A 15,287-nucleotide genomic window follows, 5' to 3' on the forward strand; every position below is an offset into this window, starting at 1 on the left:
AACCAAGTAAGGCTTGGTATAAATGGATTTACTGCGGAAATATTATCGAATTCTGTCGAATAATATATAAAAAAGCTAGAAAGTTGCTTAAATGTCGGTGTGACATGCGTGTTTCCGTTTAGTATCGAGTGTGAAACCGCACAGACATCACGCAAAGTTGATCCCGCATCACGCAATCTTAGAGAAAGTGTTCTTCTGATGATATTCATAACGAAGCAGCTTTTGTAACGGTTCGAGGCGCATTCTTAACATTATTAGTTTGCGAGCAGGCCCTCGTCATAAGCGGTTCAGTGCAAGCGTCTCTTCGAATAACTTTGAACAACGCCAGCCGGCTGCTACAGGGTCTGCTCCTGTAAGACCTCTCCTGTGCTCGCTTTGTTCAAGGCCCCCAAAAAGGCTAGGGCCACGGCAGACTATCTTTTAATAAAGTTACAATAACGCCCTGTGGGCATCATGTGATCATGCAATCAACACACAAACTCATTTGCTTTTGCTTTCGATTTTCATCTCGGGTGAAACGTAAGCACAATTTACTCAAGTCTCTGGAAAGAGTTTAGGAGGGAAGCTGCTGAGTGAGACACTTACAGAAACGTTTGACAAGTGAGTATAATTAATTTATAGTTAAGATAAGTACACTCGGGGTTGTTTGCTTCAGAATTCAGAGGATGCATGCATTATTACACTGGCAATGTCTGCGTTCGCAAGAAGAGATTTTGCGAATTCAAATGATATTTCGAAAATTTCCAGCGTCCATCTTTGACTGACTATGTTTGCACAAGAGGCAGTCTTTCCTCCGGGAATTATCAGAAGAGAATTAGAAGAGAAATAATATAATGCTGACAGCAAGCTTTGAAATAAAGAAAAATTGTTGAACTACTGAAAGATTCAATTCCGGGATTGAACCATGAACGAGCTGTGCATATCGATTTATGGGCCGTGAGTTAGTTCAAAACCTGTTAACCAGACGATTCTTAAGATGAGTAAAAATACGGCTTATTTACCATTGCACGAACAACATCGACACGATTTATGCAAAATGTCTCGAAGGGAATTTCTGTTTACGAACTTTTACCGAGTTTGTAAAATATTTACCAACGTGCGTTGTTGTTACTTCCATTCAAGGTTGAGCACTGCTCAGTTGTTTGGAATGCTCAGAGGTATTGTACTAAGGTCTCTATTTTTTATAATTATGTTAAACTTAGCACAACCAAGAGAATGAAACAGGAATTAATTTAAAACCTTTCTTCTTCTTTGTGGTTTCGTTATTTCGATTTACCTTCACAACTATTCGATGATTACGCTGCTTTACATTTCCAAGGTCCCACAGTGATTCTCGATCTAATGTTATGACATTTTATGGCAATCGAGGATGTCAGAGAATAAAGGTAGGAAAATGTTTCTTGTCGCAAATTATTATGTTTCGATTTTTCTGCAGATTAGAACAATTTTCCACTGGTTATCTTAAAACAATCCGGGACTTCACTGGTTAAGCTTCGCTGCGCTCAGTAATTGGTTAAAAAAAAAACAGCAACACTCACGCCATACCACTTGAAGGTCCTTCACGTTTTCGCGAAAAGTCAGGTAACTAGTTTTGTTATGGGTTCGTTGGCTCCTTTAAACACGTGAATTTTCGTTGCTTTGATTGATATTTGTTATAATATTTTTGAAATAACACGAGCTAACTTCATTTTTGACTTTTAATAAAAAAATTCAGTTCATGCGTTGGTTTTCCTAGTTATAACACACTACGTACCCCTTGATACATACGACCTCTTCCCCCCTTGAAATCTAAAGCAAGAAAAAAGTACCTTTCAACATTTTCTCTCGATCGAGATTAACATTTTGGTGGGCTAGATGAAAAGAAAATTTAAGTAATCAAACCATGATCTGATGATATGATTCTTAAAGATAGATGTTTTTCGTCTTGTCAAGAACATCTTTCTCTATTTCTTTCCGAGCTCAAAACTTAACCATCTCTCTTAATCAATTTGCGATATAATTCTTGTTGATTCAAATACCTGTCGAAGCTTACAGTTTCCCTTGAACTTGGCACCAGAAAAACTGTTCGTTTCTCGGATAAGATAAATAGACAGATGAGACAGTCCAAGAAAGATATACGAGCATATTCTCGCACCAAATGTAAACTACTGTGTTTTTTTATCTTTCAAATATTTTTGCAGCGCTTGGGAAAAAAAATTACGATCAGTTCATCTTGTACTGAGTGGAAAATTCAATTTATATTGTTCTCTGGTTTGAGTTTCTGAATAAACAACTGTTTCTTCTTTTTCAGTAACATCAACACAACGATCTTTGGTCTTGAATTAAATTTTCAACGCAGAGTTTTATCTTACAGAATGTAAGGGTAGAAAATTGAGAAATGTCACTTGAGAAATATCACCGGATAGTCAAACAAAATATAAATATCCACCGCCAACCGCCGAAACTGGCGTGAATGGTTGTTTTAGTGAACAGTTAGATAATATAGCGTTGAAAAGTTGGTTTTAACTCACTTCATATCAAACTCACGGTGTACAAATAGTCTCTAACTGAATTTCGTGACCACGCTAACCTCATCGGCCCACTCAAATCGAGTGCGATTTTTGGATGTTATATCATCTTGCCGACCCTCTGTACAAAAATTTAACAATGTACCACCATAATATTGAACTATAATATCATGGATTTCCATTTTGTGTATTTTCGTACTACAAAGTAAAGTTTTTCCCTCGTCATTTTCACCTTTTCCCGAGCGGGTCCGTCAAAATTAAGAAGGCGTTCGTGGTCAAAACAAGACTGAGAAAGGAGTCTTGGGCGATTTCTCTCTTACGCCAGCGCAAATTGAAAATGTACCGCCAAAATCAAAGAGAGGAACAAATCTCCTTTGTTCTAATATGTAAATTGTCGAAAAGGAACAGATTGAACCTCGTCAAATGGCTAGTCAAAACAGCCACACCTTCCTCCTTTTGCTCGTTTCCTGTTTTATAAGCGTGAAAGCAGTGGGAGAAGAATCGGGTAGCTCGGAAAGCGCTTCGGGTATTAATTTACCATCGTTTACTTACGAAATAAACAAGTAAGATTTGTAAAGTTATTTTCCGAAACAGTCGGAATAAATACATTTTTTTCAGGTTAGATTGCTGTTTTTACCCTAAACGTCGTCCAATAAATTTTTGTTGCAGCCTACTAATCTATACAATTTCGAAGTAAAATATTCAGATCCTTCACCGTCCCCGAAGGGTCTCCACTCATCGAAGCGTGTACTGTAGCCAATGTAGTGAATTTTCAGTCTCTTGTTGGGTTTGTCAACCTCCGTGACTTCAACATCATACATTTTTGCATCTTTTCTCTGTGCAATGACTTTTTTAACAGGGGTGTATGCTGAGTATTCGTTGCAGAATCGCTTTGGTTCTCTTATCTCTCTCTTTGGCTTTTCCGCCATTTTGAAAATTTTGCTCAGGAGGGCATCTGGGTTAGCGGCCGCGCCAGGCTGAAACCGACAAAAAAAGATGTCCATCGCAGTGGGGAGACAGTTTGATATGTTCCGGCAAAGTTTACAATATTTTCAGCCGCAAATCCCGCACGAGTTGCTGAGATTTACAAAGAATATTCAGAGTGTGAGTAGCCAATCAGACTGCGCCTTCAACACTATCCACTAATTTAGTATAAACTAGTTTAACAACTATATACCAGAGGTGGAGGTGGCTCGTAGGGCGCGCCAACTGCAACAAAATTGCTGACGCGATACTGTGCAGATTATTATGACATTGATACTTATGATGTAGTTCGTGGCCAATTATTATCAAGTGCAGTAGCTGCAGAGTATGAAATTGTAAGTACGGTACGTGACTGACTCAACTTGTGATCGTTGTCTTTTAAGGTCGTAATAATATAACACACGAGGGGGCTAGTCCCTGCGACAAGTCGCGAGGAAAAGTCCCATCCTGTGAACCAGCCATTTTTGCCACAAAATCTACTCGCAAGGACTAAAAATTTGGTCCTCTCGTGTGTGCCGACTTTTATCGCAACGCACTCTGTTTCTTGTTAAAGACGGGGGTAATTTGACACTGACATACGGGTGACAAACCGAAAGAACTTAACCGCTAACGGCGTGGTCTTTGGGTTTAATTAGTAGTCGTGGGTCGTGGGTACAAGACGTGGGTCGTGGATCGTGGGTGTGGGTACAAGTCGTGTCGGTAATAGTTAATAATAAATGGTCATTAGTTCATATTAAGTGATATTAAATCAATATTACTAGCACTGATAATTGTAAGGGAAAATGATATTTTTTTGTAGTGAAACGTGATTTTGTTGCGTAGCCGTAAACGGCGAACCGCCTTTTTGCATGGAAATTGCGGAATAACAGTTTTTCGCGAAACCTGACTTGAACCGTTATTGTTTCTCTTCCTTTCAAAAAATTATCCAGCAAGGCATCTCAAATCATTACTCCGCGTGGAAACATGACTGAAACTGGCTAATCATCATTCTGGGCCTCAAGCCTCTCTATTCCAACAAGTGATCTAATAGCTTTTATCTTTGTTTCGTGAAATGGTGATTTCATCAACCTCGCTCCTAGGGCATTTTAACCTCGTTGGGGGTGGGACGGGAAAAGGCCCTGGCATCGATTTCAATAAATTATGTAAAAATTGGCCATTTAATGATAATTTATGTGTTATTCCGAAATCGAAATGGCGGTAAGTATGTACACTCCGACAAAGAGTTCTCCTAGAAATTTGGTTTGCAGACTATTTGTATTTTGACTCGCCTTACGGGCTAGTCAGAATATGGCACAACTCGTAAAAAAACTCAGCGATACTACACAACAAATAATAAAATATATTTATCATAAGAAACTTTAAATTACTTCAAAACGATCCAGAGACTGGCACCATCTTTTCCAACCTCCACTCATTTCATTCAAACGCGACAAAAACACAGGCAATTTTTTGGTCAGGAGCTCTTTCCAAACTAGTGACCAACCCGGCACTTTTGAATCCACTCGCGCACGATGCAAAGCTTGTTCTTTCATTCACAACGCTGAGAAAATATCGGGACCCAAACGATCCATTAAGATCACAGATCACTTCACGAGCACCTCTGCCAACGTCATCTATTGCATACACAACTTGCATTTATTGTAAAAAGATATGCATCGGCGAAACAGGAAGACGACTAGGAGACCAATTCTAAGAACACCTTCGCGACTTAGAAAGGAATGGCAAGGACGCATCAAAACCAGTCGCTAGACACTATAATTTACCTAATCATTCTAAGCAATCTGCGGTCTTTCCTTACATTTAGGTAGCTCGGAAAGCCGCAAAACTCTTGAACAAAAGTTTATCTTTCAAATCGGCACTCTCAATTCCATAGGTGTCAACGAATGCTTTTCATTCTACTACTTCATTCATGTTCTTCTCGTCACCATGTTCCCACCAATAGCATAGCTCCACTTTCTGCATATAAACCCACACACAACCCACAATACCTTCTTTCGCCCTGACGAAGAGCTCACGCTCGAAACGTCAGCTTTTTAGCTCTTTACGGTGGCCAATTTACAATTTCAACTTATTTGATACAACCAAATTATAGAGAATTGACTGCCTACAAACTGCAAATAAAGGGATGTTATTTGAATATTAATGAGCCTGGGGACGGGGAGTTAGGTAAATTTTTATCGTACGCGCAACTAATATTCTCAGTTCCACCCCTCCCCCGCGATAAGCAATAAATATACATCAGTCCCTGAAATAGTTAAAAAAAAACAGTTTGTGTGCTGTAAAACTATAATATTGTTTGTTCACTAAGTATATCATCTGTAAGCGCGATTATACGAAGCTAGAATTCGAAGGACATGTCAAAAAAGACATATGATGTGGCAAAATTTATTTCAAATTTTTTCTATATGGTAAAATATGACGCTTTGTATTAATATTTCGGAAAGGAAATGTTAGTAACAGCCGGGCATTCAAATTAACAAAAAGAAATCTTGGATCCTTCTCCTCTGCTGAGGTGCATCAACTTCGACGCCTTTGTCGCCGTTTATAGACCGATTATAACGATTATACACCACCCCCACCCCCCCCTGTGTATAAGCCTCCGTCTGTCTCTTCTTGTTTTTAGAGATGGGAACTCTGTACTAATTAAAACTGAAATTTGAAAAAAAATTTTTCGGAACAACAATTTTATTATTTCTTTTTAATTGTCGAAGATGAACTTTAAGGGAAAAATCTAAAATTCCGTTTTGTTACTTTCCGGTTTCATTCGTGTTGTTAGCTTTAGTTCTGTTCTAAATGTACTGGAATAAGGGGCCGACCATTTAACTCTTGAGGGGAGCCGGGAGGGGGGTGGGTGATTTTGAAAAAAAAAATTTCTTTAAGCGCTTGTTGGAAGAAAAAAATTGCATGCACCCCAAATGTAGCAGAAAAAAAAGAGCATTTAAAACGGAAAATATCCTTCCCAGCAGATTGTTGGAAAAAAATTTCTTGATGACCAGAAATCACCCACCCCCCCTTTAAAAGTTAAATAATCGGCCCTTAAATTCGATTGATCATGACGTTTTAAAGCTTAATTAAGAACCAGTAAATGCAAAGCGTATTTTGATCAGCAGTGATATAGCTCGTCTCGATGGTTTTTTTCTATTGCAGTTCTTTAGTTTATAGGCCCTAAAGCTCCTTAGGAAGTTGCAAAAGCTTAGGGTTTATAAGAGGTAGTTTACGGTAGTTCATGCTGTTTAGGAAATTGACCAGGTGATTATCAAATTAGACTGCAATTACACGTCAGAATTGAAGTGAAAACGATATCCTGTCCAGCAAAGTTTACCCTTTCCCCCTTTACTGACCCAATACAAGACCAAGTAAGGCCTGGTCTTGGGTTGGCTAATTATCTAGTTTAACAAAGTGAGACCAGCAAGAAAGTTACTTAAATGTGTGATATCCCTGGTTTCGGTTTTCCATCGCGTGAGGTATCGCACAGACATCATGCAGATCATGACACAACCGCAGTCCGACCACCCCCCTCTCTCCCCTCCCATGTCCTCCGCTCGTCCAACCTCTTAACTAAGAACCGTCCCTTAAACTTGGCTAAAGCAGTTTATAATTCACCTGCATGGCAATAAATATCCTACTATATTCAATTTTTTCTCAGTCAAGCTTTACATGGCCACTGCTCCAGAATACACCAACGAACAGCTGAATTATTTCCGTGTCTGCTATCTCACCACTGATATCATTGCCGAGGGTCTGCGAGCAATCTTTAAACAGGAATGGGATGGTCGTTACAAGACAACGTTAGGTGAGTGGAAAGACGAGCCACAAAATGGTCTGGACTTCAAGAAGAGCGAATCTCCGCGTAAGCAAAGGGAAAAAAACCGTCTTCTGGCCACCATGGTCAACGGAAACAGAGATGAATGGGATTGCACCATGCTGTTTTACGCCATCCTTTTCTCCGATTGTATCGGGAATGGTCTGAATCCAACTATACAATCAAAAGTGGATGATCTCAGAAAGTTTCGTAACGAAGACTTTGCACACATGCCACATGGTACTCTCTCAGATACAGATTTTCAAATTGCAATCAAGAATGTTGACGTGTCCTTCCGAGCTCTTGGCCTCTCCACCGACCAAATTCAAGCGATTCAAAATCAGACAAGCTTCCCCACCGAGGAATTGAATAATGTGTTGAAAAGGGTTGAGGACCTAAAACAGGAAGTAGAGGTACTCGAAGCTCAACTAAACAAAGATATTTCTGCCTTCTGCGTCCTCCCGCCTAAACCCACACATGAAGTTGCAGATCGTGATTTTGAGGTGGCTAAAATTGTAAAGCAGTTGAAAGACCTCAAAGAGGCCAACAAGAACAGATTGAGTTACTTTTACATCTCTGGCAACCCAGGAAGTGGCAAATCTCAGTTAGCTGGTCTCGTATCGAAAAGAGTCTTCGATCAAGTTAATGAAATCCAACATTCTTCATCCTTTGTGATGACAGTAAATGCTGAAAGCCCTAAGACTCTTTTAGAATCGTATGTCTCCTTTGCCCGGAAGCTTAAGTGCCCAGAATATGTCATTTCCAACACGTTTAACTCTCCCGATTTGAGCTCAGACGAGAAGATTTCTAACTTGAAGACTTTAATCGGCACAAAAATCGAGCTCTACACTTCTTGGCTTCTAGTTGTTGATAACGTCAGAAGCATCTCTAACATTTATGCTCATTTGCCAGAGTCTGGAGATGAACAGTGGGCGAGGGGTCAGTTGCTGATAACGACACAAGACATCGCGTCTGTTCCGTCCACTAGTTGTTTTATTTGTCACGTCTCTGTCAGCAAAGGTGTGGAGCTTCAAGATGCGAGGTCCCTTCTAGAAAAGCTTTCTGGTATCTCAGATTGTGAGACAGACAAAGTTGCTCAAGTATTGGACTATCAGCCACTTGCCTTAGCAATTGCCGCAATCTATGTCAAGGAGGCTAAGCAGACTAATGAGAATTTTGGATGGAGGAATTACCTACAAAGACTCGAGAAGGGCCAAGGAGTTGCAACTGCAAGAAGTTTTGTAGAAACGAACCTAACTTACCCAAAATCTATGACTGAGGTATTAGAGATAGCTGTTGAAGAAGAGATGAAGTCCAGTAACGCTGTACTCAAACACACTCTTACTTTGCTTTCCTTCTGTGCAGCACAGCCATTGAGTCTTGAGATAGCAGTCAATTACATTCGAAACGTAGAGGTAGATATGCAAGATGAAGATGACATTAGGATGAAGATTCGAAGATGCCCTCTGTTGCTGTTCGACGAAAATGAGAGTGGTGTGTATATTAGAGTACATCAGGTTACGCACGATGCCGTCAGCAAAGTTGTTGGGAGAAATACTCAGGAACGTGAAGTAGTAGTCTTGAAAGCGATCGTTAAGGCACTGTTCCAGTTTGTGGAAGATTATAAACTAATTGATCCAAATGACTTGAATTCAGTTGGTAAAGGAACGGGTACCGTTCCTCATTTACGAACGTTAGTAAGAACAATTAGACAGACCTATTCCAAGGAAACTGTATCTGAAGTTGCAGAAAACGATATCTTCCATACGTCTTCTACGTTGTTCTTCAACAAACTTGCGAAAACTTGCAATAAGTATTGCACGTTCGCCGAGGCAAAAGAATATTACGAGCTGTCGTTTCGCATCCAGGTAAAAGCCCTCGGACCTGAGCATGTTGATCTTGCAAGCACGTATAACAACCTTGGATGTGTGCACATCAAGCTGGGTGAGCTGAGTCAGGCAAAAGAGTTTTTTGATCGCGCACTGGCCATTCGTCTAAAAAAACTCGGACCTGACCATGTCGGTGTCGCACGGACGTACGGTAACCTGGGAATTGTGCATTGCAATCTGGGTGATTGGAGTCAGGGAAAAGAGTTTTATGATCGCGCACTGGCCATTCTTAAAAAACTCGGACCTGACCATGTCGATGTCGCATGGACGTACGCCAACCTGGGAACTGTGCATTACAAGCTGGGTGAACTGAGTCAGGCAAAAGAGTTTCATGATCGCGCACTGGCCATTCGTCTAAAAAAACTCGGACCTGACAATGTCCACGTCGCAAGCACGTGCGAAAACCTGGGAAGTGTGCACATCAAGCAGGGTGAACTGAGTCAGGGAAAAGAGTTTTATGATCGCGCACTGGCCATTATTCTTAAAAAACTCGGACCTGACCATGTCGATGTCGCATGGACGTACGCCAACCTGGGAACTGTGCATTACAACCTGGGTGAACTGAGTCAGGCAAAAGAGTTTCATGATCGCGCACTGGCCATTCGCCTAAAAAAACTCGGACCTGACCATGTCGATGTCGCACGGACGTACGCCAGCCTGGGAAATGTGCATTACAAGCTGGGTGATTTGAGTCAGGGAAAAGAGTTTTATGATCGCGCACTGGCCATTCGCCTAAAAAAACTCGGACCTGACCATGTCGATGTCGCACGGACGTACGCCAGCCTGGGAAATGTGCATCGCAATCTGGGTGATTTGAGTCAGGGAAAAGAGTTTTATGATCGCGCACTGGCCATTATTCTTAAAAAACTCGGACCTGACCATGTCGATGTCGCACGGACGTACGCCAACCTGGGAACTGTGCATTACAACCTGGGTGAACTGAGTCAGGCAAAAGAGTTTCATGATCGCGCACTGGCCATTCGCCTAAAAAAACTCGGACCTGACCATGTCGATGTCGCACGGACGTACGCCAGCCTGGGAAATGTGCATCGCAATCTGGGTGATTTGAGTCAGGGAAAAGAGTTTTATGATCGCGCACTGGCCATTCGCCTAAAAAAACTCGGACCTGACCATGTCGATGTCGCACGGACGTACGCCAGCCTGGGAAATGTGCATCGCAATCTGGGTGATTTGAGTCAGGGAAAAGAGTTTTATGATCGCGCACTGGCCATTATTCTTAAAAAACTCGGACCTGACCGTGTCGATGTCGCACGGACGTACGCCAGCCTGGGAAATGTGCATCGCAATCTGGGTGATTTGAGTCAGGGAAAAGAGTTTTATGATCGCGCACTGGCCATTCTTAAAAAACTCGGACCTGACCATGTCGATGTCGCACGGACGTACGCCAACCTGGGAAATGTGCATTGCAATCTGGGTGAACTGAGTCAGGCAAAAGAGTTTTATGATCGCGCACTGGCCATTCGTCTAATAAAACTTGGACCTGACCATGTTGATGTCGCAGCGACGTACGCCAACCTGGGAACTGTGCATTACAATCTGGGTGAACTGAGTCAGGCAAAAGAGTTTCATGATCGCGCACTGGCCATTCGTCTAAAAAAACTCGGACCTGACAATGTCGACGTCGCAAGCACGTACGAAAACCTGGGAAATGTGCATTGCAATCTGGGTGAACTGAGTCAGGCAAAAGAGTTTCATGATCGCGCACTGACCATTCGTTTGAAAATACTCGGACCTGACCATGTTGATGTCGCAAGTACGTACCAGAACCTGGGAATTGTGCACCGCAAACTGGGTGACGTTAAAAAGGGAAAAGAGTATGATGATCGCGCACTGGTCAATCTTTCTAAAACGCCTGGACCTGAGCCCGTTACTCGGTGGCCCACGCGTGGTTTTGGAAAACGAAGCAATGCTTCAGTGCATTGAAAAGAAATTAGAAACTCCTTGTAGGACCTTTTTGATTGAGGTAGTAAGATTTAGATTAATTTTTCTGCCGTCTTGGGAACCAAATTTAATTTTCTGTTCTGACATGTGGGAAAAATGTTCACAGTTCTACGAGTGATCGAAAAGAAAATTCATAAATTCCCACGCAGAGCTCTCTTTAGTGTAAGGTTTGTAGAACAGTTCTGTGTCTTGATGTCGGGGTGTGGATTTTATGAGTTTTTTACTTTCCATGTGTTACGATTCAGTTCACGTTTACTCTGACGTAGGCTTGGCCTCTGTTTACTCGAGAAGGACACGAAACAGTTTTAGAAATCTAATTTTACCTCGGGTAAAGTACTCGTACGGATGACATTAGTTTATTTTCGGTATGGCAAGACTTGAGAACATTCTACATTGCGAATTTCAGCACTGCTCTTCTTTCAGTTCTTGTGATAACAAAATAAGACAAACAAATGCAACTACTGAGTTATCTAGGTTTTCATCCACTGAACTCCCAGGTATATATGCATTACTTTCAATGTTCACATGTCAATTATTATTTTATTCTGTCTCTTTTTCAATTTTTTTTCCCGAGAGTTACATATAGATTATCTGTAAAGTGCCACCCTCAGTAATGAAAGATTGTAAATAGAATGGGAAAAGTGGTAAGTGTTTGAGCTCCATGAAGAAGTGGGGAAAAACGCTTTTTGTATCTTATCACGGGCGTGGGACAAAGAAACAATGCTGAGTCGCAGGCCCTCAGTCCTTCGGAATCCGCGCTTTGATGCTCTACCACTGAGTCACAGAGACTCTACGATGACCATTAGGCCCATTACCAAGTTCATTTATGACACGCGTCCTGCATAGTGCTGGGATCGGCAACGTCGATAGCATCGTGTTTTGTAAGAAAGATTATCACAGGATCAATTCTTGTTTATTTTCTAAAGAACTGCCTTTGACATTCCAGGAGCGAAGCAAGTGACATTTTTGTCGTGTATCTTGTATTGAACAATTTTTGAGCTGTGCTTAGTGTTCCTCTGGTCTCTTCTAGTTATGGTTAACTGAAAACAGGAAAATAAAAAAAAAAAAATCAACTTTCCATACCTGTTGTGATCTACCTACAATTTAAGAAGGAGAATTTACCCTTTGACTCCCAAGATCTGGTCGTTAATTCTCCCCTCTAGCTGTTACACATTTCCTTGTAAGTAAGTTGCCAGAATTTGGTGTAAATCAAGAAAACAACTTCTACCTGATAAGTTTGAGTATTCTCATTACTTGTTTGCAGGATAATGTATGAATATTCTAGGGAGAACTTACATGTCAATCACTTCTGGAAGTCAAAGGATTAAATGCACAAGCCAGACCTATTTATATTCCATTGGGGAAACACAGTGGATTGTCTTCTTTAGAGAAAAAAAAATACTTCATAATTGGCCTATGCAGCACCTGTAATTACATTAGTATTTAGTATTTATTTAGTATTTATTTGTTTAAGCAGGTTGATTAATTGGCAGCTTAGCTGATGTAGATCTGCTGTATTAACCCACCCATTCCACCCCAGGGGAGGACATCCATCACACAGTAATCTCGTGTGTGGGAATTAACGTCTCCTACCCCTAACCCTGCAGGAGACGGGACCTCCATTTACTCGTCCCTATCCGAGAAGACCAGAATATCTAACAATTTCTTGACGTTATAGAAAGGTAGCATATTCTGCTCAATTATTTTAAGACCTTGAGTGTTGGTCCGGCCCGGGCTCGAACCCTCAACCTCCCGCTCAACAGTCTTGCGCTCTATCCATGGAGCTAACCGCGAGGCGGTTTAACTACCAAATAGGTTCCATGTTAGCCTGGGTCCGCTTGGTAACAGATCTCAGTCATGACGTCAAAAAAGTGGCACTAAATGAGGTGTAGCTGAGTGTGTCACTAATGTTTTAGCACGTTTTGACATCTTATGAACTTTATTACGGTGCAAACCCACACGGCACTTGCAATCTGTTTGTTTTATATGATAATGAAAAAAGTGCAGCTGTAATCAGAAACATCATCCCTGCATCTGTCCTCCAATAGAATATTGGTAAAAACCAATAAAAATATGTTTATAATCCAGGTTATCATAAAATAGTTTTTGTTTTCTTACCGACTTCAGTATTGCCAATACTGCAGTTATACTACCCTGAGGAGAATTTCAGATAAAATTCTTTGACCCTGATTAGAACATTCAACCCTAATAGTGTATGTGCAAATTTCTCAATGTAGTAGAAGAAACATGTTCTAATTCCCATCCTTTGCCCTGGTTTGGGCTTAGTGTAGTTATACTTACTAAGGATGACTCTTTGGATGTGTTTCAAATAATTTTGAGGGTGTTCCTCAGGTTTTATCTCCCCACTACTAACCTGTCCATGTACATCTTTACAATAACCACTGGTGAGCCCTTTGACTTGAAACTCGATATTGGCAAGGTAACACAGCTGTTTCCATAGCAACTGGGATTCCTCATCATCAGCATCATTGTCACTATGTACAAGTGTCACCAGGCAACCATCTGACTGAAAGTGAAATAGCAATCAAATTTTTACCATAACATTGACTGTGATGCAAGTCTTGACATGGAGACTTCAGTAAATCAGCACTGAGTTTACTGCTAATTCCACTCAATTCTCCTTTGTCCCAACTGGATTAGGGAAGAAAGCTGAGGAATTTCAAAAGCTAGAGAGGGAAGACTTATTGCAGACCAAAACTAAGCACATACTGTAGTCTTGTTCAAGTTTCCCAAAATGTCCTTTGTGTATTTCATTAGCACAAGCAGACCTCAATCTAATTACAGTCTGTCATGTGCCAGCAGTCAATTTTTGATAGCAGACTGCATGGCTAACCATTATTTAACCCTTTTACCCTCATAGGTGACCACAATATCAACTAACTATATCCAAGCAAACAACTGATGAGAAAAAAGAAATGAAAATATTAATAAGGGTGTCATTATCTGACCCACTAACAAATTCTCTGAATTGACATCAGAAGAGTTGTATAACAGACAGTAAGGAGAATTACTGAGAAGATCTTGGGAGTGAAAAGTTTGAAAAAAGAAAACCTAAACAAGGAGAAGTTTCTGAATTAATGGAGAATTCATTTGACTAGAGTCCTCCAGTGCCGCCAAATAAAGGATTCAAATATCTTGAAATGGTACTTTGTGACATTACATACTACAGTTGGCGAGTGACACATCAGAACAGCACAGTAGTGTATGAAATTGGTGATTTGCTGAAGATGAACTCCAATAGAGAGAAGAGCTGTTAGATCATCAATCAGAAGCAAACAGGGCTTTGTTTCATCACCCAAAGATGACTTGATTCTGTTGTATAATGGCTGAAGAGTAAATGTTGGGGCTCTATGGAAACAAATTAAAAATGATATTTGTTTTCAACCTTCAATTAACAAAAAACATTTTAGAAAGTGGTTGACCATGTATTGTTAGAATTGGAACTCCACAGTCCATAGTTAAAAATGTATGTCTACAGTGGCAGACAAGAAATAAGGTTGTTTCTACCTTTCTTGTGCGGAGCATTTTAACAGATTTCCTTGCATAGTTTGTTTATCTATAATGCCCTCAAGAAAATAGGGGTTGATGCTACCCTTCCTGCTAAGAGCATATTTCTAGGTTTCCTTGAAAAGTTTGTCCATCTATACTTCTAAGACCAATGTGGGAGAATCAGCCATTCCCACACCTTTTGATCAGAAAGTCAGGAAATTGCTCTCTTTTCCTATGCATTAGGGGTAATCTTATCTTCATGAAAGAAATGGAAGAAATGGAAGAAATGGAAGAAATGGAAAAAAAAGGAAGAAATGAAAGAAATGGAAGAAATGAAAGAAGTGAAAAAAAAATGGAAAGAATGATTCATACACACTTATAACTGGTAGCCAGTGAGTTAGACACTGGTAGGTACTAACTAGATGCATATGCAAAAGAAAACAAATTATGCCAAATACATGCCCAGAATTATGAAAAGGACGATACAAATCTTGATGTAAACTTGTTGGTATCATCAAAAAATGTTTTCTTAATTATGCTACATTGGGTCTTACTGTCCCTTCTTCAAGATTTTTAAAAAATTAAAATCATGGTAAATAAATTATCAATTATGTCAATTCTACATAAAGTTAA

General features: G+C 40.4%; 1 protein-coding gene, 1 long non-coding RNA gene and 1 pseudogene across 4 annotated transcripts in view; 1 reads left to right on the plus strand and 2 right to left on the minus strand.

Moving 5' to 3' along the window:
• LOC148739324 (uncharacterized) overlaps positions 1-9,253 on the minus strand; it is a 31,839-nt gene extending 22,586 nt beyond the window's left edge. Inside the window, exon 1 of the long non-coding RNA XR_015997377.1 lies at positions 9,178-9,253. This is a non-coding gene — a long non-coding RNA (uncharacterized LOC148739324). The remainder of the gene's footprint in view (positions 1-9,177) is intronic.
• Positions 36-12,222, plus strand: LOC111329453 (uncharacterized). Of its 2 annotated transcripts, XM_088751116.1 has the most exons (4): positions 36-600; positions 1,123-1,157; positions 1,436-1,581; positions 7,138-12,222. In XM_088751116.1, the coding sequence occupies exon 4, from the start codon at positions 7,149-7,151 to the stop codon at positions 11,124-11,126; it is 3,978 nt and encodes a 1,325-aa protein (XP_088607242.1). In that variant the 5' UTR covers positions 36-600; positions 1,123-1,157; positions 1,436-1,581; positions 7,138-7,148; the 3' UTR covers positions 11,127-12,222. The 2 variants fall into 2 exon arrangements, with proteins under 2 accessions (XP_088607242.1, XP_088607243.1); XM_088751117.1 differs by lacking the exons at positions 1,123-1,157; positions 1,436-1,581.
• LOC111329452 (elongator complex protein 6-like) overlaps positions 11,485-15,287 on the minus strand; it is a 31,850-nt pseudogene continuing 28,047 nt past the window's right edge. The window contains exons 6-8 of the transcript XR_015996811.1: positions 14,330-14,513; positions 13,519-13,671; positions 11,485-12,184 (exon numbers count right to left, since the gene is read on the minus strand). The product of XR_015996811.1 is annotated as an elongator complex protein 6-like (transcript). The remainder of the gene's footprint in view (positions 12,185-13,518; positions 13,672-14,329; positions 14,514-15,287) is intronic.

This window comes from Stylophora pistillata, chromosome 2, assembly GCF_964205215.1.
Source record: "Stylophora pistillata chromosome 2, jaStyPist1.2, whole genome shotgun sequence".
NCBI lineage: Eukaryota > Metazoa > Cnidaria > Anthozoa > Scleractinia > Pocilloporidae > Stylophora > Stylophora pistillata.